Below are 27,275 nucleotides of genomic sequence, written 5' to 3'. Positions count from 1 at the left end.
CAAGGGGGATTGGGGTACAACACTCAACAGCTTATTTTTTCATTTGCATTCAACCTTTTCCATGAGTGGATAAGTCCATTTTTGACTCCACTCAATTGTATTGCACAGCCTTCTTACTCTAGATCAGTGGTAACCAACCCTGTTCCTGGAGATCTGCCGTCCTCTAGGTTTTCATTTCAACCATAATTTGGCACACCTTATTTTACTACTTAGCAGTTCAACAAGATCTCTAGCTGTTCAATGAGGTGCTTTTTTTGGGTTGGAGTGAAAACCTACAGGACTAGATCTCCAGGAACTGGGCTGGCTAGCACTGCTATAGATTAATATCCAGTTACTGTGAGTGAGTACTGTAAAATGCAGGGAGGGGACTGTTGCAACAACAAAAAATGTAATTGCATCAATGTTGATCACAGGCATTTACATATGGTCAGTTGAGAAAATGGCTTAGTTCTGGCAGCAGATTGTATCTCTTTGGAGGAGTAAGCAACAGGTGACGAGAAGTACTGCCTTTCAGACGACTGAGTTAATTATTAATGAACAGTAGAGAGGTGGGGTAACTCATTTGCAAGTGAAAAGTTGCCTTGTCATTTATCTCAGGGGAACCTGCTGAGCTGCTCCTCAGGCAGGAGCAACCATGCTGTCGCCCCTGTGGAGGCAGAGCAGCAGTGTGACTGCTGGAGTCAACAGGTCTGCAGGGGGAAAAAGTTCTGATTAGCCCTGGAGAAGCTGGACTCACTTTTAATTGGACTTGAATCTGGATGCCATTTAACTGGTAAGTGAAGTCTCTTCAAACAAGGCAAGACTTTGAAAGGACGCTGTGGGGAAAAAGCTTGTGGTAAAATAGCTGTTAGGTGACCAGTTCTTGTAATTTAACTGGCGTAATAAATGAACAGCTTACCTTGTCCTCATGAGCAGACTGCTTGCAACCTTTTGCTGAGAACTAGTTTCATTTCGCAGCCTAGAGGGAAGAGGGACGGGCAGCTGATTCAGACAGCAGCGTTGCATGTTTCTCCCAAAGGTGGAGGTAGAGGAATGTGTGGCTAGACCTCTTCACTGAGTATCGTGAGGTTTTAGATTTCCTTTGTAGGGACGTTTTTATAAGACTAGGTGTGTCACAAACATCAGGTGTCATTACTCATGTTTTACGAGTCGCGCATATCCACGTACCTCTTTGCCGTCTCCTGCATTAGTCAGCAGCTGCCTACCTGTCTGGACTTATACTGCTGCTGTTTCTGGATTTGTACAAGTAATTGCACAACGGGGGGAGGTATGACTGTTGTCTTGCTCTTCAAAAGGGGCTTGAGGGGTGAAACTGTTTCATCTAATCAGAGAATCGTGGACAGACCGATGCCTCTGATATAAGAGTTCCGTTAGCAGTAGCTACAATAGTCTGGATGTAAAAGAAACTGAAAACGGCCTTAAGGAAAACTACCCATATTATAAGCCAGCCCTGCTTTAACATTATTGTGTGAGAAAACCTCAAGTTTTTATTCCTTACTTCACCCGAAGAAGGCCTGGACATTTACTGATGAACGCTTCTCGCCGGATTCTGTCAAATTGTTCCATCACAATATTATTAATTTATGGCCATACATTTTTGGCAAAAGAGACAACCCGCTTTTCGTTGTCAACATCATCCAGGGTCTGTGACAATTTATGCTATAACAAAGTCAATGCACATTCCTGAAAATCTATTTATTTAAACCCCAGCTTCTTGTCACACTGAGATTGCTTTGGTCTGCAGAATGGATTGAAATGCTGCAGTTGCATCATGATTGAGGCAGTTCATTTTAAGGACACTTAAAGAAGGTGAAAGAAATCATGGCTGTTTTACCTAAATTTGTAAGTGATTGCTCGCAGTTCATGTGAGGAGTGACTAGGTATTCATCAGGCAGTCATGTCAAATGACACCTCTTGTATAACAAAAGCCCTAATTAACAAGCGACCTCTGCATTTAAGAAAGCATTGTTAGCAACAATTGCTGACCATTATCTTGCCAATAATATTTTATCTATGTGATCTATGTGCATTGATCTTCCAATATTTGCATATCTCCATTGTTGATTCATAAAAATGTTTTTTTACTCATTTATTTTTTTGAAAGCAGAAAAAACTCTTACTGATGGAATGTTCTGTACAAGCAGTGCTGGCACTTGTGCTGGTAGCTGTGGATTCCTGTGATGGTGTGATAGGCTTACCCTGAAATTAGAGGAGTGTGTTTGAAGAGGTGTTTTGTTGGTAGGGGGGCATCGTTTCCTTGACTGCCCACCCAGGAAGACCACAGAAAGTAGCGTTGCATACTGGGGGCAGCAGAGGGAATGCACGGGCTGTGTGAAGACAATAAATACCAACAATAACAAATGGCATAGCTGGGGGAGGGGTCATATCCAACAGCTGTGAGATGTTCAAATTGGTCCCAGGCAGGCTTAAACTCCATTTTTTTGTTGTTAGGAAAGACAGCCCAATCCGTAGCGCTGCACATCTTATGTGGGAGGCTTTAATCTTGAACACCCTTACACCACATTCCATGCAATCTCATTAGTCACACTTTCAATCACTGGTGAGTCTTCCGTTTTTTCACCGTTTTAATGCTACATCCACCTCCGTGGATCTGATTTGTGTCAGTTAGTATGCGGTCTTGGGGCTCTCCAAGCTTCCTGACATGCTTCAGTTCTCTACAGTACAGGAGTGAGTCAGTAATCACTGATAATGTGAGAGGTTAGTTCATATATTTGCAAGACTATGCATAGCCCCCAATAAAATTCAACCAAGCCATCTTTACAAAGGGATGGTTGAGGCAGACAATCAAATATCAATGAGCCCTGCATGTTTGTAAGCACATATAAATTTTAAAGTTTTCATTTAAATTTTTAAGTGGATGTCCGAAAAAGCAAATACTTTTTCTAAATTTTATTTACAGGAGCATTAATGTGTGAGCATTGGTGAGGCAGGTACAAAAAAAGTAAATGAGGAACGCTGTAATTCAGCCTCATGGCAAAATTCCTGATCCTAACTAAAGATATTTTCTACTGAAAACCTATTAATCATCTCAATCATAATGAGAGATGAAAATGGACACAACCTCAAAAGAAACACACTGTTTGAAATTTTCACAGAATATTAGACATGACCTAACACGTCGTTAAAAACCGTACTGACAATATAATCAGCCCTTGCACGAGTTACTGTATTTAGAGGACCTTGCTTTGAGAACAATGTGACTCGAACGTGCGAAAAGCTGTAATTTCACTTGACTGCGCAACAAAGGCCCCATACTGGGCAGAACCGTCAGCGTGCCCTCTCGCCCTTGACCACCACACAGCATAGATAATGCAGAAGGTGAGCAGATAGCGACTGCGCTGCACCTGCAATTAGCCGTCTCATATGACCCAGTCACATGGGAGACTGTCTGAAAGAGAGGGTGGGGGGGGTGGGGAGGGGGTGGCCTAGGAGGCTGAATGGTATCCCAGGTGGTGTCCTGTGTTCTCCTTTACCTTCCGTCACTGGAAACCGGTCTTAGCAGATGCACACGCTGCTATCGTTTAGCGCGCTGCAAAAACACACATTAGGAAGGCGGGGGAGGGGGTTGAGAGGGAGAGAGAGAGAGAGAGAGAGAGAGAGCGCTCATTCGGGCTGCAGACCTCTTTCACTCTGGATGTCTCCCTTCCCTGTGGTGTTACCTATTTTGAAAGTCCCCGGGAGCAGGTACGGCCACACGTAGAAGTTAGCCACGGCACCGGGGATGAGTCATCGCCAACAAAGAGTCTTTGAGCTGGCAGCGTGTCTCTCTGCCTGCAGGGAGGAATGCATTAGGCTTTCCCAGGCAAGCGGCAGCCTGCAGTGTGCTGTCGCTTAAGAGCCAGCCCACCTCGACTCTGCATGTGTGTGTGTGCGTGTGTGTGTGCGCGCGTGCCCGCGCGTCTGTGTGCGTGCGCGCGCGCGCTCACTCACAAGCCTCCTCCCGGAGGACAGGCTCCTCTCTTCTCCGAACGGCAAGGTAAGGGGGCCTGCGTTTTTCATTAATTTATACAGCCGGAGTCCCTCTTCGCCTTCTCCGGGAGGCAGGGAGGAGAAGGGGGGGGGGGGGGGGATGAGGGAGAGAAAAGGCAGAGAGGCTGAGCTTCATTGACAAAGAGCGAGGTGAAGCGGCAGCAGCAGCGGCGGTAGAGGAGGAGAGCTCAAGCAGCAGAATGCAGTGAGCCCAGGTGGTAATGAGGGGGATAGAGGAGAGGCTTCATTCTGAAAGGTTATGCCTCAGAGGAAGCTGCTCTGCCTCCTTATCTTCTGTTCTGCCTCCCTGCTCCTCTCTATACCTTTTCTGGAAGGCGCGTATCCACAGCGAGGTGAGAAAGTTGGGACTGCCTCCCTTTTTCGTGTTTGAATGATCCTTCTTTCTTTTTTTAATTGAAACGCGGATTAGAGTAGTTTGCGCCTCCTCCGTGCGCTGAGAAACTGTGGGTTTATTGGCGCTGCTGGTCGGTCATCATCTTCCACAACTGTGTGCTGTGCAGTCGGGTTCCATTCAGGTGAAGGGTACGGTCTTGTCAGAAGGCGCACAAGACTGAATTGTGCCAGAAGGATCCAGCTGCTGTGGGTTGGTGCTGCGGTGGCAAAAGAGGTAACTGAATTGAGTTTGAGGGTGTTGGATTTTTCTGCTGAAAACAAGCCTGATTCTTCCCTGCTCTTCAAGCAGGCACATGTTGGTCTGGCTTTGCCGCGCTGTCAGGACTCAGTTCATTGGCAAAGATTAACACGGGCAAGTGATGAAAAATTCATTTGTGACCTGATGGTAGACTGGAATTACAGGAGAAAGGAGCAGCCATTTCCCAGCAAATATTCAATATTATCACTAGTTTAGGGCTGCATTAATGTTGAGGTTGTGTTACTATATTGCCTAAAACAAAGTATTGCAATGTTCAGATTCAAAGAAATGCAATACATTGTTCTTCTATATACAGTGCATCCTTTGTTAGTGTGAAAAAGCATTTTTTCAAAGCCAATCCATTTGTTGGGTTCTTGTCTCTTTTTGGGTTGTATATTCTGCAGGCTTCTCAGTTGTACTGCTAGAAAGAGATGGTAGCAAAGCATAGGTAACCGTGCATTTATTTACTTACAATCCATAAAAGCTATTTATTTAATTATTACCCTTTATAACATGTATAAATTTGATGGGTGTCCATAATTGTGAATTAATGAAAGAATTGTAAAAATTGTTCAAATGAATTTGATACATATACTGTCTTAGTGAAAACCATGAAAAAAAATATATATATTCACTTGCAGTAAAATGTCCCTTTTCCTGAGCTATTCCCATCCACGTGATTGATGGCTTGTGTGCTTCTTGTCATTCAGGTACCTTTGTGTTTGTAGCTGTCTTGCATGCATGCAAAATGGGTTAAGACTGTTAAAAGAGCAGACAAAAACTTGCTGAGAAAGTGGCCGTTATTCTTTCCCAGCCTCCTGATGGAGCACCACTATTCACAACGTGGTGCAAGTAGCAAGACAGTGCATTTTGCTCTTTCTTTCAGAAAACTACAAAAAAAAATGTACTCAGTTTACTGCTGTCTTAAAAAAATCCTTTAAAACCATTTGTGAAATGAGTATTTGAATTAGAAGATGAGCACTTCTGCTCCTTCAATTGCTGCCATGGTTGAAATTCCAGAAATTATGGAACTTGCTGTTACTTCTTGAGCAGACATACCAAGAGTGGTATGACCCTGTCTGACCCAGTAGACAATGTCTGTGTGTCTGCACCTGTGGGAGAGAGGAGTTCAATTAGGCCAGCGTGTACGTTTTAATCCCCATCCAGCAGAGGTATGGGTGGCTGTGTAGATCTGCAGCTGCTCTACCTCCGGGCGCCGCTCACTTTAGGAGATAAGCGTAGCAACAGATTTTCAGGAAACAGATTCCCTGCTCAGACTCAGGGCTGCAGGGTCGAGGGATGATGCTAGGTTACATCAGTAACAATGGCGGATTTGTGTCGTAAATCAAATTAGCCGGTTAAAGCAAACAAAATCCAGTTCCATATGGTGAAATGAACAGCGAGATCTGATCAGTGCAGTTAACCCCACGGCAGACATCATTCGCATCAAACCCACTAGGCATCCTTATGGATGCTGATTCGGGGGGAAAAATTTGCTTGTCATATTTCCACCATTTTGTATTTCTAAAGTTGATGCTCAAGCCACACTGAAAAAATGTTTCATTGGATAGACCAAAAATTTTGCTGAAATTTCTTACACCTAATTTTTTTTTCATTCATGAACCTAAACATTTTCAGTTGAGAAAACCTAAAAAAATATAGGTACAATGAATTGATGAAAAAATGTTAGGTTTATCCAATTAAACATTTTTTTTCAGGGTGCATGCTTGTTTAGTTTCACTGTGTGGATTGTCTTAAATGAAGAGGTAAAACATTTCTTTTACTCTTCCATCAAAATGATGAAAAGTGGGAGAGCAGTGACGGGGAGAGCGTAGATGAAGAGTGACGGGCAGGCTCGTGGAGCTTCATGGACCGCTGCTATCGGTCTCTAGCTCCGCGCCTTCAAAGACGCATGGCTTTCCTCCGCAGCCCTTTCGCGCTGATTCTCTGCCACGGTAATGACAAACGACCGGGCCCTTTCAGGAGCGCATCTGTGCCGTGGCAGACGGGGGCCGGGGTGGATCGCACAGGTGTTGATGAAAGGAGCCTCACAACGCGCCATTGTGCAGACGCGCAGGGATGGACAGCGGCGCACAATCCCGTCCGTCACAAAGAGCATAAAGAGCTTACTCAGCCCATTGGCCGGGTAACGGCAAACTACGCGTGCTAAACTGCCCAAAATTTGGGCAGGGAGTCTGAAAAACCCCTATGAAGCGTGGCCCTTTGTGTGGGGAAAAGCCAAAGGGAGATGGGAAGGAAGGAGGAGGAGTGAGCCAGGTGAAAATAGCTAACAATGCGGGGCACAATCGGAAGATGCATTCGAGGTCGAGGGAAGCTGTTGTCACTTTGTCCAGCTGGAAAAGTGAGCAGAGAAAGGGTTCAGAAAATGAATCACTGCTTTCATGGGGGAACACTGTACTCTAAGTCTCGAAAGGGAAGCACACCACATCAATAAATTAAGCCCCTGAGAGCCTATTTGGCCTGTCTTACGACCACAGCCTGATGATACGTCTTTATCTACAGGGAGTAAAATTGTTTAAGGGACTGTTGCAGGCCAGGAGCATCTTTAATTAAAGTGAGTGCAGGAAAGAACTGGACTTTACTGCTGGTTGTCTAAAATAAGCATTCAGTAATATATTGTCAGAAGTTTTTGGGGGGTAAAATGGAGAGGGCACCCATAAAATAGAGACGTAAACAGTAACTTTGTGAGAGAATTTCGGTATTGGTGATTCATAATCAAAGGATAGCTACGGACAGCTGGTGATTGAATGTGGGATGTTTTCTACATGTCAGTGTCAACGTGTCCTGTATATATTAGGCCTTGATGAACAAGTCTTAACGTGACTCTTTATAGTTGGCGGAACGTTTACTCAGCTGGTTTTATTCCTGTTAAGTTCTGGAGAGTCATCCATATTCTGTCTCATTACCTAGGGTGAACACAATCTGTGCCACACTCCCGTGCTGCAGCCTGAATGTTTGCTGTCTGACTGCAACACAGTGTGTGGCAGTCTGGAAGGAAGATGAGTGTTTGCTGTCAGACAGTATGTCATTGTGTACAATCCGTCTTTTTAACAACTTTTTACGTCCTATTTTTACTGGTCAATTTTGGAATGAATGATTCCTCGCCATGTTCCTAGACCTCTTCTGTCACTGTGATATTCCAATTTAGAAAAGACTAACATGTGGGTCCTGCCCAAAAGTATGTACCCTAGCCATCACTCCCCTCCACACATCATTCCACCAGCCAAGCGTCAGCCAGTGCAGTTATTGCCCTGGAAGACTACTGCTCACACAACTAGTTCAATTGGAGTGCAGTGCTTCAGTGAGGACGTGTGGAGTAGCCTGCCAACTGAGACCCTACCTCCATTGGCAATGATATGCCCCATTGGATTGACTGCCATGTTTAGTGCTAGAATGGTATTAAGCTGGTACAAGCAGCTCATCTTGCTTGTAGTCAGAGAGGAATCTGAATGTGAAGTACAAATTACACTCTGTCTCCTGGTAGCGAAAAATGACTCAGTTTGTGAGAACAGCAGAATGGTGTGCAGCTCAGGTTAAGGCAATCAGTGGCAGTTAACAATACTGACAGCATGCTTCCCCCCAACTCTCCAGCCTATTCTATTTCTGAGTACACCTCTCCATGCTGTCAACTGTTAACAAAGGGAAAATGAGAAATCAAGTAGCATGCCTGCCCATTTAAGCCATGTGAAGTTATCCTTTTTTTGTTGTGTTAAGCCTTACCTGGGGGACTTTTATTTTGGCGAGCTAGAATACAATACAAATATAAAGTAAAGGTTTGATTGAAAGTAACAGAACGTATCATCATTAAGATGCTTCTCAAGTAAAAAAAAAAAAAGACAAAGAATGAATCTCACGAAGAACCATCTTGAGCAAAATTCTCGTGATTGTGAGTGAGTAAGGCCAATTTTTGGAGCTTTCGGCTCCTTATTCTCTGAGGCAGAGGCACCTGAACAGGAGGCACACTGAACACTATTCACGCCAGATCTGGGGCAGAAAGGATATACCTGTGCTACTCTGCCCGTGGAAGCTGATACATAGTCTTTGTCACAGAGGGACGCTCCAGGAAAAGAAGAAGCATTGTATGAACCAGTTAGGTAGGTGTGACGTTAAGGTCTCTGCTAGAATATACATTTTTAATGACAGTTGCACAGTACGGGGCTTCACAGTGTTTCTCAGCTGACTGTAATTGAAGGTTAATAACATTCAATTTTAGCAAAAAAAGGCACTCTGAGATGTATACAGGACCATTTTTTTTGTTTAAATCCAGTTCACATGAGGCCAACTGGTACAGTTCCTAGCTATAGATATCCAATTTTCTGTAATATTTCAGTTTATGCTGAATGGCCTTTTGTGATTATTGATATAACCAAAGTGGACTTTCGTAAAAATGCTGTGTCACAGACAACTCATTTAGCAAGTCACGATTGTATGAAAAGTATTTTGCAACCAGAAAGTAAGAGGTGGTTTTTTGTCTAACTCAATTGATAATTGATTTCATTTCCCACAGAAGGCTTTGACTCAATATAAAATCTGATGCATAAAAAACATCCATATAGCTGCAAATGCACAGCAGTGTTGCAAGATTTGCATTGATAAATTGTGCTGGAATGGATTTAACTCAAGGTTAAAATGCTTACATAGTTTAATCCCTGCTGTGAATGCTGTACTGGCAAGATATAATCTATCTCAAAACTGTCTCAATGTCACTCTTTATCGTGGAAAGTTCAGTTTGGGTACATGTTTCAACTTAATTTTCATCAAATAAAAGTCAACAGTCCACATTCATTATTCCAGTTTATACTCTTCATTTATATTCCATTCATTTGAATCCAAATGAACCCATGCTGAATTTTTCCTGTTTAATAAACTATATATCCTAACTAATCAAAGTTGTGACCATACACAGAATAGAAGTCTGCATTGATCTGCAGTGCAGTCTGTAAGTATTTGGACAGTGACACAAGTTATTTTAACTCTGTACTCCAGCACATTGGATTCAAAATGAAACAATGAATATAAGGTTCAAGCGCCCCCCCCTCCCCTTCATTTTAGGGGACTAAAGGTTATTGGATAAATTGGCATAATCTTAAATAAATTTTCCTTATTTAGTATTTGGATCTAAATCCTTTGCATTCGATGTCTGTCTGAAGTCTGCACCCTTTAGACATTACCAGATGCTGTGTATCGTCCCTGGTGATGTTCTGCCAGGCCTGTAATGCATCCATCTCATTTAGCCTTCAGTCTTGGTTTCAGCAAAAATGTTCAGTTGGATTCCAAATTATTTTGGATCTGTCATCACACTTTTCTCCATCACTTTGATACAGGTTAATTGTTCCATGAGAGTTTGTTCCAGAATGTTATAGTATTTTAAATGTTCTTTTTTGCATACTCTAACTTGGCCATTCTGTTATTGAGGCTTACCAGTGGTTTGCATTTTGCAGTGAACCCTCTGAGGTTATGCTGGTGTAGTCTTCTCTTTATTTGACACATTGATGCCTCCATCTTGGAGAGCGTTCTTGATCTGTTCAACAGTTGAAAAGGGGGTTTTCTTCAGAATTGAAGACATTCTTTGGTCATCCAGTACAGTGATCTTCCTTGGTCTATCAGTTTCTTTGCTTTTGCTCAGCTCTCCAGTGCATTGTTGCTTCTTAACATGGTACCAAACAGTTGCTTTAGACATATCAAATGATTTGGCTTTGTATCTGTTCGATTTATTCTGATTTGTCCACCCCATAAAGGCCAACTATACTGGCACTGGCACTTCTTTAATACTCAACTTGAGTGAAGGATATCAGCCGCCAGATGAGCTAATAGTCAACCCAGTCTCGCAAACCAATGTTCCCTCAAATGGATTGAAAAACTTCTACCCTTATAATCCCTAAGACATGTTACCTAAATAAGGAGGTAAATCAGGGCAAACAAGCCTTATTATTTCTTTTCCTCTTGCAGCTCAGAGAGTCGCCTCTCAGCAAATCCCAGCTTTCGTCTCTCGGTCCCACACCACGCCCAGATTTCAAACTCTGCCTCTTTCCCTACGAGAGAGCGGTGGAACACAGCAAGAGGCACAAACAAGCCAATTCCTTCTCGTCCGCCCGCCCTCTCGCTCGCCCGCCTCTTCAGGTTCCGCTCGACTGAGACAGCTGCTAGGCGCGAGGGGCTGGGAAAGGCTGGCGGTCTCTGCGCGAGGCCGGGCGGGGACAGGTAAGACCGCGCGCGGATTCCGGGATGTGCTTCCTTTGGGCTCGCCTGTTCCAGGGACCTGCGCAGGACCCAACTTGTAGAGGAATTGCTTGAGCTGTGTTGCACCACTTTTTTTGCCACGTCCGGGAATTATGGATTGCCCTGGATTTACATTTAGCAAGCCCTGGCCCAGACAGTGCCTCTGAGTTAGATGGTAAACACCTCTCTCACGTGTCATTTTGCTTGGAGAGCGTGATAGCAAAAATGTCATTTTTTGACCATTTTTTGGCCGGCTGCTGCAAAAGATGCACCTCAATTGTACACCGCACCTGAAAAGGAAAATAGGCCAAACTGTCCTGGAAAATATTTTGACGCACAAGAAAACAGAGCTTCCTGTCTTGTTGAAGAACGCAATTACCTACCTTGCTCAGAATGATTAAAGCTTGTGTGAACGCAAGCAGTTCTTTTGAGGCATTTGAGTGAGGATAGTGGTTATTTTTGGTAGTACATTCAGGACAGAAGAAAAAAAACAACAGAAGAAAAACCCTGTCAAAGTGACCCCTGAATGATTTTTCTCTGTCAAACGTAAGTTTTGCAAGTCCTTCATAGCTGAGCCTTTTACTCATTTTATTCCTCTTGATAACGTCAAGACCAGTAAGCCAGCAAGAGGTCAGGTCCCCGTGGTTTAAGAGTACGTGTCCAGAAACTTATTACACCTGGTGTCGATGAAGATCAATGCTGACATTTTTCTTATGGTGTAAAAATGTTATTGTAATTGAGAAACTCATACATTTAGTGGATTGCTGTAAGGTTGCGTTGAGGACAGATGCCACCGATAAGAGCTTGTAAATCAATAATGCTATCAAGTTTTCAGCTTATTAAAAGTGTTTCAAGTGTTTTAGTGGTGTTAACTGCATGTTGCCTGGTGACAAAATGTGTCTTTATTGGTGCTGGAAATCTCCCACTATGAACATTTTCTGAACAAGTAGTTTGGTACTAAATAGGACAGAAAGGACACAACATTTTAACCTTAGAGAATGTTTTAACAGCAGTGAGTGGTTTCAAATAAGAAGCTGAGGGCAGTAGCAGGTGTACATAAAAATAAGTGTTTCTAGTAAAAGTAAAAGCAAGTAGTCAATAGTGGTCTGCCTATGTCGGTGTTTTGCAGTGAAACAGTGAAATGGGATTCACAGTAATTCCAAATTTGCACATTTAAAGTTCATTTTGAAGGGAAACAAGTGTCAACAGGCATTATAATGGCAGTCCACACCAATACAGGACATAAGACATCCTATTTCTGATAACAGCTCTTAGCTTCTTATCACACCTATCTCCTGTTTCAGTTTACATTTCATTCTTGGACAAATATTGATCTGGCTGCTTGTACTGGAAAGGTGAGCTGTATGAGTCACTGTTTGGATCTGTAATGCTAACATGCACACTTGTACCTGTTCACTCTCAGAGTTTCTCCCATTTGAAATACACAGAACGGCTAATCATGCCAGTTTAGGCAGAAAGGATGAAAGCACTTAGGCTTTAGCTGAAAGAAGAAAAAAAAAAAAACAGGGCACACCAATATTGTCCTGCAAGAAAAAGATAGGAACCACAGTTTTGTCTGTTTTTTGTGGAAAATATATGTATTTGTGGAGAAGTGAGTGCTGTCCAATCAAGTTCAGGTTTTACAATGAAAGGCCTCATGTGCTGTCTGAGGTAATATAATTTTTAAAAATAACTCAATGGACAATGACAATATTTCTGGCAACAGAAAATAATAATAGGTATGTTCATGTTTAAACCAACATTACCTGCTGTTACTGTTCTATATTTGCACAAAGTTTAATAATTTGATACAGTTTTGTCATTGGGCTAGGCGGATATCATTACAGTGGTACAGTACATTCTATACACAAATGCCCTTCGGACTTTTCATAAGCATATTTACCCATGGATATAGCTTTTCAATTTCTTTAAGGTATGTGGCTCATAGTAAGTGCAGTTAAAAACAAAACCTTTAATGTTTCAGAAAAAAACAAGGTCCCTGTCTTGTTTTGCTTAGTCAGTGTAACCTAGTCACTGTTTCTGTTCTTTGGCATGTCATCCCACCTCCACCCCAACCCCCATGGCACAATGTCCCTGTCAGATGAAAGGAGCTGTCTTTCCAGCTCTGCATTATGTTTATAGGAAAAGCAGAGAATGATAAGCTTATGCCACACTAAGTATACCAGACGTGATCAAATTATCCGTGGACAGGACACATAGTTCCTTGCTGTTTTTCTCCCCTGCCAAAAAATGAATTTCCTTGAGCATGACCATGGGCTCCTCTCCTCTCTCCTTAGGAGATTTGGTGAAGAAAGGACTGTTGGTGTATTTAGTCGCTGATATTTCCTGTTACAAGGGTCGTTGCTGCTTATCATGGGGCAGAGCAGAGACTTCCTGCATGACAGAGAAAGGGGCAAAGGAAGAAGTGATGTCACGCATTAATAATTTATACAGCTTAGTTCAGGTCACTTGAAAAAAGGCATTTAAAAAAGGAGCTATGTATATACTGTGAAGCATATCACTAATCTGCTAACGGCACCTGGAGAAACGCATATTATATAATATCTTAATTTGTATTATGCACCCTGGTGCTATTCTATAGAAAATCTGATTATATAAAAACAGTGTCGGGAAATCATGCCGTGTTTGCTTCAAAGATCTCACCAAGATGTTTTCTGACCATATGATCAGAATGTAAGTGAGTCACGAGATGACTGTGGGGAAATATTATTCATGCAGTTATGAGTAATAGGACTTTATACTTTATGTACTGTGTGAGCTGTGAGTGACCTGGATAGCATCATCAGTATCACTACTGCTAAATAGTTCATTCAGCTTGACAATATCTAAAGACAACCCTGACTATGTCTTGTCAGATGCAGAAATAGCACACCGCAAGTTGTTCAGTTCAGCTGAGAACTGGCTTGTCTGCTTGCTGAATAAAAATGAATGGTTCATATTAAGTGTCCCAAACATGTTTTCAACTGCTCCCTTGTCTGGCTAATCACCTAGGTGGCTAGCCACCTGGGTGGCTTAAATTTATTGACTCTATTTATCTCCCTGGAAGTCTGGGGAGTGCATTCTCTTTCATTAACATACATTTGAGGTCATGGTGGGCAACCATTTTTTGATCCTTTCTCCTGCTAATGCAACAAAAAGCCCTAGGCCTTGACTGGAGCCTTGCAGTGTGCTCAAGAGTAAAAGGGCACAGAGAATGAATATGTCTTAATTGGCAAGATAGCCTTCATTGGTTACAAAAACCCATCCCCCTTTGCCCCCTGAGCAAAAGTCATCAGACAACTGAAAGATAAGACAGACAGTGGGGTCAGCTTGAGACTACATTGCTAATGTAAAAAAAGTAAAAGCCTTTTCTTACTTCGTTTTTTTGTTGTTGTTGTTTTGATTAGCCTTTAAATTGCTCATGAAAAATATAAAAAAATTTACCCTGGAAACCAACTCTTTGCTTGAATGATAATTGACAAAAGAAAAAGAAAAAAATCACTGTCATAGATGACAGAAATATGGTTTTTGACTTGAGGTTCTGATGAAAGTGTCAGTTGGTATGCTTCACCTGGGGGGGAATCCAGGTCATCAATCTAACTAAAATCCAGGCGACAGTAAAATCAGAGGCCCCAGCAGACATGCTGCAGCACCTCGTCTTTCTCCATCTCCACGCTGTCCTTCCGTACTGCACAAGTCGGAGTGAGCGAGTGTTTCTTTCTTGCCTTAACGTGAAGCCCTCTCGCCCCAAACAGGTTTCCGTTCAGTCGTACCTGAGGATGTTCCGCAAGAAGAAGAAGAGGAGGCCTGAGATCTCGGCACCAAGGAACTTCGAACACCGGGTTCACACCTCCTTCGACGTCAAGCGGGGTTGCTTCGTGGGCCTTCCTCCGCAATGGCAGAGCCTCATCGAGACCCTGCGGAGGCCCAGGCCCGTGGTGGACCCCTCCAGGATTACAGATGTGGAGCTCAAGCCAAAGAAGGTAGGCCACAGTTTGGGCGCACCTACTTTGCAATGGGATGTGATAGCTCGTAGTATTTAGACACTGTAAACTCATGCAAATGCAAACGCAAATGCATGAAAAAAACCTCTCTGCACTGCCAGAAGGCAAAAGTTGAAGCATTTCATGTGCTTTTCTTGTGCTGACATAGCCATAGCCATTTGTCTTTTTCTCTGTTGCATTACTTTAGAGGAGATTTGTATTGTGTTGCGATGTTTGTTCTAAACTCAGTAAATACACACAAACAAACTCTTAGCATAATACACATGAATACTAATTCCATACATACAATATAAACTATAGGCAGTTCTCATTGTTCATCAATTTTGTCACCCCTTTGAGCACCTTGCTCCAATACCTTTCCCCGTGACACATCAAGAAAGTTCCGTATTCAGTACATTGAGCTCAGACACAACATACATGTAGAGAGCCTTTGAAGAAACAGGGCCACTATGTTTAATAAATTCCTCTGGAGCAGTGGCATTCTCCTTTCTTTCAGGAGATTGAACACCCAGGTAGCGGTGCTGCAAACAACACACTTTTCCCCTGCTTCCACGTTGCTTTTCTATCTATCCCGATGCTGGAATAACGACCCTCCTGTGTACATTCACTGTACGCCGTGAATCCCAGGAGGCATGCAAGATTTATTACTCCATGCAGGCAATTAATAATAATCCATGGTGCCTTCTTCTAGTTGTCAGAATCGGGGAGAAAAATTGCAGGTACAGCAGTGGATCAGCAGTGTAAATGCCAGTGGGCAATAAAGACTGCAAATCTCAGGACTTCCTCATATATTACAGAAATATACATTCCATCTTTTTGTTAACCATTTTAATTACTGTGGTAGACAGTTATGAGATCCACATACTGGGTTGATATTCTCAGCTTCCCCAGAGGTGGAGAATCCAGGTTCAGAAAGTAAAAGTCCTCCCCAGTATTTTGTTCTAATTACCTGGATTTTCTAAATGGCAGAATTCTTCAGCCAGGAGGTAGACGTAATTAGTGAAATCAGCTGGCTGAGTTCATGGGTGAAAGAAACACATGGCAGGACTTTTACTTTCTGACCCCTGGACTTTCCACCTCTGCAGCTTCTCAACCACAGTCAATATCAGGGTTTAAATATGATCTTCCGGGTTTATCTGGCTGTGAAAACAGTGTAAATGTTCTGTGTAAAACAATGGCACGTGAAAGTTGATAAGGCAAACTTTATCAGCTACAATGACAAAGGAAGTACGAACCTGAAAGGGCAGGTTTCTTTATTTCAGGGAAATCTTCATTCAGAATAATTATAACAGATTCTGCAAGGGCACTGTAAAGCAATCATTTAGGTCATTGATTGACTAACAAATCTGCTCACCTTGTTCTCAATGCCTTAAATGACTGCTGGGTTGAAAGGAAACAACAAATACCAGCAGACACTGCCCCCCTCCAGAAATTGAGTTTGACTACTCTGATTCTGAATCACATTAAGGATTGTGATAACGTGAGGTCTTATGTCACCTTATCACATATTAAAGAAGTAAAGTGCACATTAGAACAGAATACTTTTATTTCCTTAAAGGGGCAATTTGAATACAAGGAAATATGTTTTGAATTGTTACATGAAGTTGCTTTATCAATACCAAAACAGCCGTAACATCCAAGTCCAAGCCAAAAGTTACAAATGGTAGCCTTCATAAGAGGAAGTTTCTTTTCAGCATAATTTTTTTTCAATAAATAAATTTGCTCTTAATACAGAAAAATACATTTGAATCAAACAGTTCGCCTAAATGTATTTAAGGAAAAGCAATAACAGCTATAGGTTAGCATTTGTCCATTCACTCAGAAATGCTGACTGTAAAATTCACATTCAGTTCATATAAACCAAGCCCATTTAGAATCTATTTGCTTTGTTTGTGAAAGAGATTGTGTCATTTACCCAATGTGTATTAAGCAATATAAGAATGACTAAGTTGGTTATAGCTGTTTACACAAGATGTGAAAGTGTATGTAGGTCATGTATGTTATGTAGGAACAAACTTTGTTGTCAGAACAAATAAGTAAGTACGGAAAAAATAAGCAATGCATAAATGAAGCCAGCATGCTAAACAACAGTTACCTGATTCATATTTTAAAATAGACTTAATTAACTTTCTTCAAAGCATCCGAAGAAAGGAGAAAATTGATTAAATTGACACTTGCCTGAGGATAAATTAATCAAATATTGCCTCTCAAGAAAACAAACATTGACAGAAAGTGAATAGTCAATGTTACACGTTAGGCTGAAGAGCCACTGGGAATTGTTTTGTTTTTTGACACCTCAAAAACTTTTACAGTAATGCAGAACTAGCAAAACTATACTGCAAATAGAGTAATAACAAGCTCAGTGTGAACAGTGATCCTGTAACTCAGAAATAATTTATGTACAGTTACAGTTATATAGTTCTTTGCATGACGCATGTTCACTCTTAGAGCCTGCTCGCCACAGTCTAATAGAGTCTATTCCCTTCTGGGCTGTAAATGGAATCCTTTCTGAGACCGCAGGATTTTTACTGGAAGGTTCTGAAAATGACGCGCTGTAGGTGAACTACTAAGATATATATCTTATAAAAAAAGCGAAGAGACAGTTTGTTGTTTCATCTGAGGTTAAAGTACTTACTGTTCTGCATATACATATATGTATATGGTAATACCAAAGAAAGTCTGAACCTCATAATGGCTTCCTTGACTTACAGTGGTACAGCTGTGGTTCTCTGTTGACAAGTGCCACAGACTCCCAAGGCAATGAAAAGCCTAGAATCTAGGCTAGTTACTTAAAGCTCTCTTATAATTGCACTAAGAACACAAGAGAACACGCCCGACTGATCAGAAACACCTGCAAAGTTATTTGTCACATACATTATGGTGCCCTGAAATGGGGAGACTGTGTATAAAAAGTGCTGTAATTTCTATATGTTTGACTAAAAATCTAAAACTGTGGAGCACAGAGCCAAATCAAGACCCCCTTGATGTTTATGGCATAATACTAACTGGAACTGCTGTACACAGAACCGCTGTATAAATAGACAAAAGATGACTTTTAAAAAAACTTGGCATTGGAGGGTTCTTCACCTCTGTGTCGGTTATTATTTCCTGATGATCACCTCATCATGCGTTATTGCTTACTTCATATATATAGATGTGATATTGTACTCAATCCTCAATCCCTGTAAAGCAGTTTGAGATAATAAGGTTAAATAATAATAATAATATTATTATTATTAGTAGTAGTAGTAGTAGTAGCAGAAGTACTCATAATCATGCATGAAAGAAATGCACTTTTGTGACATTTGAAAAACAATTAAAAAATCTCCAAGACTGTAGTGATATTTAAACGACTTTCCTTCCTATTTTGTTTTGATTTAGTAACTTTTCTGAACTTGCTGAATGAACAGTACTGATGTCTCTGCGCAGTTTCTGCTCCCAACATCTGATCCAGGATTAGCCTTCAGTACTGCCAAAATATTCATTTGAAAAACAAAATGAAAATAACCAAATGTTAATGATTGGCAGTACAATCCATCTATACGGTCATGGTAGTGCTGCATTTCAACAGCTACTACATTAGAAAGGTGGTTGTGCAGAGATAACCTATTTATTTCTGGCTCCTCTGGAATAAAGAACAGACTGTCATGTATTGAAGACATATACTGTCATGCTCGTACCCAAGGAAACTTCAGTAAGTGTTTTAGTATGTGTTTGTCATATATTTGTCAAGGAATGTGATCAATGTAACATCTTACTTTAATTAAGTCAGTGTAGGGACAGTATGATTTATCAGGACAATTTGCAATTTTGATTGATGTTCACAACAGGAGCGCCAACAGATGTACTCTGTGAACAAATAAAGGGTATGTGTCTGGAATGTTACATAAAAAACAATGAAGTTGGCCGAATGTAATCTTTTTTGTACAATACAGTTATCCATATACATTGAATATACACTCAAGATGTTTAAAATTTCCTTTGATGAAATAAAACTGCAGATTTGAACAAAAAAAAAAACTCCTCTTAGCAAGCAAGTGCGTGTACATAGCTCTCATCTCAGAAGGGCAGCCATTTATGTGCAGATTAATCATAGCCTGCCAGCGTTTTATTTTTAGGCCATGCTGCACAGAAAACCAAAAAAATGATCCAATACCAGGACATTAATATTCACTGAAATCAATGATTTAGAGTGCGCACCCAAATACTGTGTTAATACTGCGGAGGGTTAGCGTGATTTAGAGACACCGAGATACTTCCTTTCCAGACGATCGTACGCGGGAGCTTCATCGGACACGGGGACTACATCTCGGCGGTGATCTCGGACCTGAGCCGCCTCTCGGTGACGAGCTCCAACTCCCTGCGGAAGAGCAGCCCCTCAGCGCGGAAGCGAGCGCAGTCGCTGGGGCGCCTGGGGGAGGAGAAGGAGGGCGAATCGTACCAGTACGAGGACCTGGCCAAGGAGGACGGCCAGGGGGGCGAGCAGTCCTGGCGGGACAGGACGCGCAACGTTAGGAGCGAGTGCGGCAGCCCCCGCTCGAGCGCGAAGAAGGGCGGCGCCCTGCAGCCTAACGGGGCCCTGCCCCGGGCCAAGTCCTCCTACGAGGTGAGCGTCAGCTCCCTGGATACAACCGCGCCCCAGCCTGGCAACGGGGCCGCGCCCAGCCCGCGGCCCTACGCGCACGGCGAGGCGGGCAGCCCCACGGACAGGCTCGTAGCGAGGAGAGACCGGGGCCCCAGGACTGTCCCGCCCAATCAGAGGCCGGTCTCCTGTTTCTACACCCCGGGAGCGCAGCCCCACGGCGACATGGGAAGCCTGACCCCAGAGCTTCGCGTGCACGACCGGCTCCTGATCCAGAACAGCCCTGGCAGGCCCTACTCCTCCTACGACCTGAAGGTGACAATCCCTCCATTGATTTATCGCCCGTGTGTCTTTCATTTTGGCAGTGGGACACTGACTCACTGATTTAGTTAAGGAGCTCAATATAACATTTGCCAGAATGGCATGAGCGTTAACCACTGCTGTCAAGAGTGGGACACTGCTTCTGCGCACGCTAGCAAAATTCCAGCTCTGTTAATGAGTTACAGAAAGTGTGAGATATAAAATGAGATTTAAACGCTGTCAGCTGCGTAAGATTAAAGGTGAAAGGAAAGCAAATGACTACGGACATGCCAAACAAAGAGATAATAATCTGCACTGGGATCAGCTATAGATAATGTCAAATGAGGAAGATGTGGGGGAAATGTAAACGTACAGTAAATGTTCTTCCCAATCTAATATTGAGCGCTTATAATTAAGTGGTCCCTACTGTCAATGGCAGCACTTTAAATGCTGATAGTTTTGCAGTGCAATAAAATATGATTAGTGAATTATCATTTGTACTATGCTAGGAAATATTAAGCTGCAATGTTTCGGCAGTTCTTCAAGGGTGCATCAAAAAGAAGTAAACGCAGGCACTTATTATTCGATAATTAGATTGGCCACACGATGCAGGTGAATTCAATGGTAGCATGTCGACTTGTCTGGCTCATGAGGCCATCACATTGGAACTGTACAGAATGCTTTCTTCCCTATTTCATGGCGCAGGCTGACTCTGTTCTAAGGCACCAGCCTGGCTTCCTGCCCAACGGCACCAGTAGTCCACTTGTGAGTGGCGGCAAGACTCACAGAACAGTGCGGCCCTCCTCCAGCTACACCATCGGACTGTCTCCCAACACCAGCAAGCGGCAGAACGGCCCTGACCCATTTCTGAGCTCTAAACCCGGCCCTCCTGTGCAGGACAGCCCATCCCAGCCTCGGCCCTCCCCCACGGGCTCCCTCGCCACCAGCCCCCCCGGCACCTGCTCCCCGTCCTTCAGGCCCCCGCAGCACCCCTCCCCCAGGCCCCCCCCGGACCCCCTTAAGGTGACCCACGATCAGTTCAAAGCCGCTCTGCAGATGGTGGTGGACAAGGGGGACCCGCGCATGTACCTGGAGAACTTTGTGAAAATCGGGGAGGGCTCGACGGGCGTGGTGTGCATCGCGCGGGAGAAGCACAGCGGCCGGCAGGTAGCGGTGAAGATGATGGATCTCCGGAAGCAACAGCGTCGAGAGCTCCTTTTTAATGAGGTGTGATGTCCCCCTTCACCATTATCGCTCCCCAGTGAGCCGTAGAAAGAACGTATAGCCGGCCTAACGTTATCCGTTCTGTTCCGCGTTCTTACAGGTCGTCATAATGAGGGACTACCAGCACAAGAATGTGGTGGAAATGTATAAGAGCGCTCTCGTGGAGGAAGAACTCTGGGTAATAATGGAGTACCTGCAGGGAGGAGCTCTAACCAACATCGTGTCTGAAACCAGGTATGATGTAATTGGGAAACAAGACCAAGTAAAAACTTAGTATATGGCTGGACCTAACACACATGATCCAGCCGACCAATGGTGTAACTTCATAACTCGGCCGACCAATGGTGTAACTTCATCACTCAGTCACTCACTGAGTGACCCAGTCAGTCACAGACATTCGCGTTTGTAGGACTGGCCCCGCAGTTGCGGTTCAGCCAAAAAAAAGGTAAAATGGCAAAAATATCAATGAAAGAAAAAAAAAATAGTCATTAGTCATTCGCAGATTTGAGGAGGAATGTGGTCCTTTGCCTCACATTACCATGCGAGGCAAATGCAATGGAGAGATTACTTCCCTACAGGGTAAAACATGAGGAGGCAGGTCTGTTTAACAAGCTCTGCAATGATTTACTATATTATGTCCAAGTGAGAAATGTAAACCTATACTTAACTACAGGTGTCTTAGGTATGCAGTATGGTTATCACTGTGTCTTTTTTCATCATTAAAGAGAGGAGAAAAACAAGACAAAGTAGAAGTGCCCTGACCAGTTTCAGTACTTCCTTTAGACCACTAGAGGGTAGTGTAACGTTGACTGAACCACCTCAACTGGCATACTATCGAAAAGATGTAAGTGCAAGGCTGCAGCAAAAGTATTATATTTCTTTCTCTTAATCCTTTCTATCCCACTGGAGCATAAGAAATCTTATTCTCCCTATGGAAAGGGCTGTAATTTAATTATCTAATTGGATTTGAGTATGTTTAAATTTTATCTACAAAGTCGATAATTAAGTTAAGCAGCAGAAATTAATTTCAATGTGCTGCCATATGGTTCAGCACCATACATGAGAAACGGTTTTTGTATCAAATAAAATACAAATTGAAGTCCACTCCTCAATATTTTCATCTTAATCTTAATTTCCAAAATGAAAACTAGATTTCCTATGAGTCAATAAGGCAAGTGTTGAAGTGTCAGGTATCAAGAGACCAGGGAACTGAATTCATTTATCTCATAAATATAGAAGACAGGTTGTTCAGAATAGTTCAGATCCAGTTACCAGCCATCATATACAATATTTGTTATTTGCTTCTAAGAGGTTTTTGGCGACCCCGCTGCACAGAAAAAGGAAGGTAGGTTTCAAGGCAGCAAGATTCCAAAACTTTCTTTTTCCAGTTTTTATAACCTCACATTGGCAATGTTTTGAGGTGTTCATGTGGGATTTATGTTCAGGTGGATGTTTTGGGCCACCAGTTCATCTCCCCTTGTTTTCTCACATGGTACTTCAGTCCACCAACAGCTAGGGGTCACAATAGCCTCTTTGTCAAGCCCTTTTTTAAACAATGATCCCATTTGGACCACCTCAAGAATCTAAGTTGATAAAGTAATTACCACTAAATAAGCACAGATGATGATTGACGGCGATGTTTACAAACGACAATCCCGTGGTAAATTCTGTTGGATTACTTACTACCATGGACTTACCGCAGTATTTTTTAAATGTTGTGCAGGGGCATGATAGATTTTGGCAGAAGCAGTGGGAAATTCCCACATAAAAAATAAGAGCAGTTATGTAACATTTAACTTGCCCAAAAAAATTTTAATTAAAAAAATTCATGATTCAATTAAGTGATTTACTAATCATGATCTTTAAACAAGACTTCAAGTAGAATCAGGTGTCTTAGTGCTGGGCTAAATCAAAAACCTGCACCCAACCAGCCCTTTTCAGATAAGATTGGGCACCCCTGCTTTATGTGGTTGCATTTTTCTTTTTACTGCAGTGATACTCAATCCTTGTCCTGGAGAGCCAGAGATCTGTTGGTTTTTATTGTTCCTTAAGATCAACGGCCAGTTCAGACACAAGAAACTGACCTAAGTTAACTGTGTAATCAACTGCTTCAACTGATCAATTGTTGTGCTACTCAAGTGCTGAGTAGCAGCAAAAACCAGCAGACCCTGCGGGTCTCCAGGACCAGGAGTGAGAACCACTGGCTCAAAAAAATGCTTTTTGAAGCATTTAGAAACTTCCATCCATGTTAACGTTCCTCTGAGACTCTCCCCATTATTAGATAAACTAATTGTTTTTTTAAAATAAATGTTTCAACTGGAAACTGAATTGTGAACACTGCAGCTTTGATATGATAATACAGTGGTCTCCATCCCTGGTCCTGGAGAGCCACAGGGTCTGCTGGCGTTTGTTTTCACCTTAAAATCAGCACCCAATTGAGACCCAAGACACCAGGTGAGTTGAGATACCTGTGTAATCAACTGCTCTAATTGATTCATGAAGTGCAGAGTCACTATGAAAACCAGCAGACCCTGTAGCTCTCCAGGACCAGGGTTGGAGACCACTGCGATAATAACAGGTGGACACTGCGGGGGCTACAGGGAAGGAGACTAATCTCGTGGGCCTGTCTTCCTCAGGTTGAACGAAGAGCAGATAGCCACAGTGTGTGAGGCTGTGCTGCAGGCCCTGGCTTACCTCCACTCCCAGGGCGTCATCCACAGGGACATCAAAAGCGACTCCATCTTGCTTACCCTGGATGGAAGGGTACGCCCCCTGCAGCATCTCCCAACATGCACCTGTGTTCCCCACAGACAACAAATGATTCTCTAGTACTTTAAGGGATCTTAACCAGTGCACACACGCATACACGCACACACACACACATAAACCTCTGAGCAAAACAGCAAATATAAGTCTTTTCACTGATATGATGTTCATAGCCTTATTAATGAATGTAAAATCAAATATAAGTCATAGGTTTCAACCTTTAAATAACCATGAAAATATTTTTGGCTTGTTCCTAAAACCTTCTGTAGACATTTGTCATTACAGCTGCCATTCAGATAACGCAGAAACCATATGCGTGATGAGTTATTTGGGTGAAAGAAATAAAATGTCATTTACAGCAGGACTTGTAAGAGGGGAATGGTTGTAGATTTCATTATTAATCTCCTATCCTGTCCCATTCAGATCAAGCTGTCAGACTTTGGCTTCTGTGCTCAGATCAGTAAAGACATCCCCAAGAGGAAGTCATTAGTGGGAACACCATATTGGATGGCTCCTGAAGTGATCTCCAAAACACCCTACAGCACCGAGGTAAGAATCAAGAGGCTGAAGTGCCGCTTACAAGCCCTTTCCTTGTTTTGTATTTGTAACAGGACCGCAAGGTAACACATTTCCACACAAAACCAATCATTATGGTTGATACCTGACTTATTGACTCATTTTCTCCCCTGTCCGAGCTGTCAGGGTTGTTTTACAACCACATAAACTGTCCTTAGCTGCCAGCATCCTGCATCTCAGCCCCCTCCGGGTGAATGTATACTTTTTACAAGCTGTTTTGAGAGGAAAGGATCAGATAGCGAAAGCACCACCATGCTATCTGCTCTCTAATTCTCTTTCCAGATGGTTCTGTGGTGAGGAATGTGCCCGCACGATACTAGAAATCTGGCTGAAAATATGTGGGCTTTTTTCTGATATGCATCAAGTACTTACATGCACAATTGAACTTTTTCAACTGCGTCTCATAAGCTGAGACCCTGACTCGTCCTGCTGTTGATGAAGAAACCGGTTTCAGCTAGCTAGCGCTTTTCATTAGAGCGAATGCAGAAATACAAAGTAGAGCCAATAAAAGCATGATGAATCCGTGCACGATGATTTCTTTGTTTAGTGCAGTGAAAATAAGACTTGTATAGCTGAAATAAAACTAAAACAAAATGAGACATGTTTTTTCAATGGAATATTGAAAAAATGCAATGATGCAGACCTTACCTTTTGCTCACTTTCCTAAAACAATGACATTATTACCATGCGCAAACCAAATACTGATATAATATTATTTAATTATTTGTCCAATAAGCAATGATTTGAGCTGTTTTTGTGTTGGTTGTTGTTGTTGTAGAATTGATGCATTCGAATGTGGATGTAAAGCTGTGCCCTGTGCTTGTGTGGACAGGTGGACGTGTGGTCTCTGGGCATCATGGTGGTGGAGATGGTGGACGGAGAGCCACCGTATTTCAGCGAGGCCCCAGTGGCAGCCATGAAGAGACTGAGAGATGAGCCTGCACCCACAGCTCGGAACACACACAAGGTGACACACACACACACACACATACACACACACGCACACACACACACAAACGCAATCCTACGCACACACAATTAGAAGTGGGAAAGCCATACACAATGTCGCACAAGCAGGCACAAGTGTCTGTTCCCCCTCTTTCTAGTTTCGAAGGAAAACAGACACCCACATACTACTGAAAAGCTTCCTAGTTAGTTCCAGTATTTACAACAGAACAACATTTTGACCTTCGTGGGCATTGCTGGGCTATTATTTCATGTATCCACTGAGAGCATTTAAACACCATACTTGTTTTTTTATTATTATGCTTGCATTGGTTTAGTTTTTTGTGCTTGACCCTGCACTTATTGTTGGACATGCAAACAGTGTGATTTCCTTATTTGCTGTGCCTTGATATTTTTCTGCTGGGTCACACAGTAAATAATGAATATTTTTACTGTTTGTTCCTTACCTCCATAGATCTCTCCCATGCTGAAGGACTTCCTGGACCGCATGTTGACGCGAGACCCAATAGAGCGAGCCAGTGCCACTGACCTGCTTGAGCACCCCTTCCTTCTGCAGAGCGGGTCCCCACAGTGTTTGGTGCCCCTGGTGGAGCAGTACCGCAAGCGCATGTCCCGGTGCTGATGCTGGAGGCTGTCCCTCTTTCAGTCTGCCTCTGGCAGGGCCCTGAAATTGAACCCAGTGTGGGTCACCACAAGCGTCCCAGGGCTGACCTAGGCAGCACCATGTCCACTCTGTCCCATGATGCTTGAAGGGAGAGCTGTTTCTGAGACGTGACAGGACTGGAGGAAACTTAAGCACTTTATCAACATGTGCACACTTGTGGGCACAATGCAACTACTGCATGTTAACATAACAACAGTAGTTCCTTACATTAAATCCAAAAAGTGTTGAAATCATGTGCCATGTATATCTTGTCTCCACGTACTGGATCCTTCATTGCTCAATATGGACTAACCCTAGTACGGATACTAGTACAGATAAAAGCTAAAGATCTCAGAATCCATGTTACACAAAAGCGTGTTGGGTGCGTGTAGGGCCCACACAGAACTTGGATAGCAGGCGTCTGAGAATGAGCTGGAATTCAGAAGTATTCCCGTGCATGATCGGTGGTGATGTGTGATACTTTCATATTCATAATCTGACTGAATACTGGCCAGACTTGTGTCAACTCTCTGCAGTGGCACTTTAAACGCGGGCACTATCATGCCCAAAATGGAGGCACATCTGAGCCCATGCTGAATGCTTGTAAAGTTATAGAACCCTAATCAGTACGGTTAATACATCTATGAAATCATCCACATAATGGCAATTGGTTTACATTTAAAAGATGAGGGATGTAATGTTTTTAATGATTCAATGGAAATTAAAGGGTGAACATTTATTTTCATATTTATTATATGTTAAGATTTATAATTAAATGAATCCACCTGCTTTTCTGAAAGGTGTTTATGAAATGTGTGATGTGAAATTGTGAAAGAGTGAGCCTCAGCCTAAAGGATTTACTATGTACAGTCCACTTCTGCCATAACTGAGAAACAATTGATGCACATATTGAAAAATTACAAGTTGGAACTTGCAGTTACCTACTGTATATTGAAAATAAATGTCACAGACCTTTTCAGTTTGTTTCTGTATTTAGGTAATTTGTTACTGCTAATTCCTATCGTCCCACGCAATGTACTGTGGCACCTATTTTAGTCCCCTTTAAGAATGTGTGTTCCTACTGAAAATATGTATGACTGCATTTTTTATTTGCAATTGTTTGCATAGATAAAGCACACAGGCTTAGCGTGTGATGCTAAAGGACCTCCACCAGCTGAGTATAAAAATGTACATTTTGTCTTTGTATTCTTACAGGGTGACAATATTATTGTGTTTGTACCTGTAGGTCTTTCATGGAAGAGAATTCATATTTTAATTTTGTAGAACCAATAAATAATAGCCTACACATTGGGCCTTCTGCAACAACCACAA

General features: G+C 42.6%; 1 protein-coding gene across 10 annotated transcripts; it reads left to right on the top strand.

The window, feature by feature from the left end:
- The first annotated feature begins 612 nt into the window (after positions 1-612).
- Positions 613-27,275, top strand: LOC118213041 (serine/threonine-protein kinase PAK 6). Of its 10 annotated transcripts, none has more exons than XM_035391948.1 (10): positions 613-772; positions 10,613-10,864; positions 14,638-14,865; positions 19,154-19,783; positions 20,474-20,995; positions 21,093-21,226; positions 23,629-23,755; positions 24,182-24,307; positions 25,167-25,301; positions 25,755-27,275. In XM_035391948.1, exons 3-10 carry the CDS (start codon positions 14,662-14,664, stop codon positions 25,920-25,922), a joined length of 2,046 nt encoding a protein of 681 aa, XP_035247839.1. In that variant the 5' UTR covers positions 613-772; positions 10,613-10,864; positions 14,638-14,661; the 3' UTR covers positions 25,923-27,275. The 10 variants fall into 10 exon arrangements, with proteins under 10 accessions (XP_035247839.1, XP_035248234.1, XP_035247670.1 ...); XM_035391779.1 differs by lacking the exon at positions 613-772 and adding an exon at positions 3,639-3,997; XM_035391862.1 differs by lacking the exon at positions 613-772 and adding an exon at positions 4,233-4,343.

This window comes from Anguilla anguilla, chromosome 1, assembly GCF_013347855.1.
Source record: "Anguilla anguilla isolate fAngAng1 chromosome 1, fAngAng1.pri, whole genome shotgun sequence".
NCBI classification, from domain to species: domain Eukaryota; kingdom Metazoa; phylum Chordata; class Actinopteri; order Anguilliformes; family Anguillidae; genus Anguilla; species Anguilla anguilla.
The sequence above is the reverse complement of the archived record's forward strand: the minus strand, read 5'-3'. Positions and strand labels throughout refer to the sequence as shown.

Excerpts from the sequence above, each read along its gene's own strand:
- LOC118213041 (XM_035391694.1), top strand. The coding sequence starts at position 4,212 with ATGAGGGGGATAGAGGAGAGGCTTCATTCTGAAAGGTTATGCCTCAGA. Across the intron at positions 4,344-14,637 it reads AGGCGCGTATCCACAGCGAG|GTTTCCGTTCAGTCGTACCT; the intron begins GTGAGAAAGTTG and ends CGCCCCAAACAG. Across the intron at positions 19,784-20,473 it reads ACTCCTCCTACGACCTGAAG|GCTGACTCTGTTCTAAGGCA; the intron begins GTGACAATCCCT and ends TTCATGGCGCAG.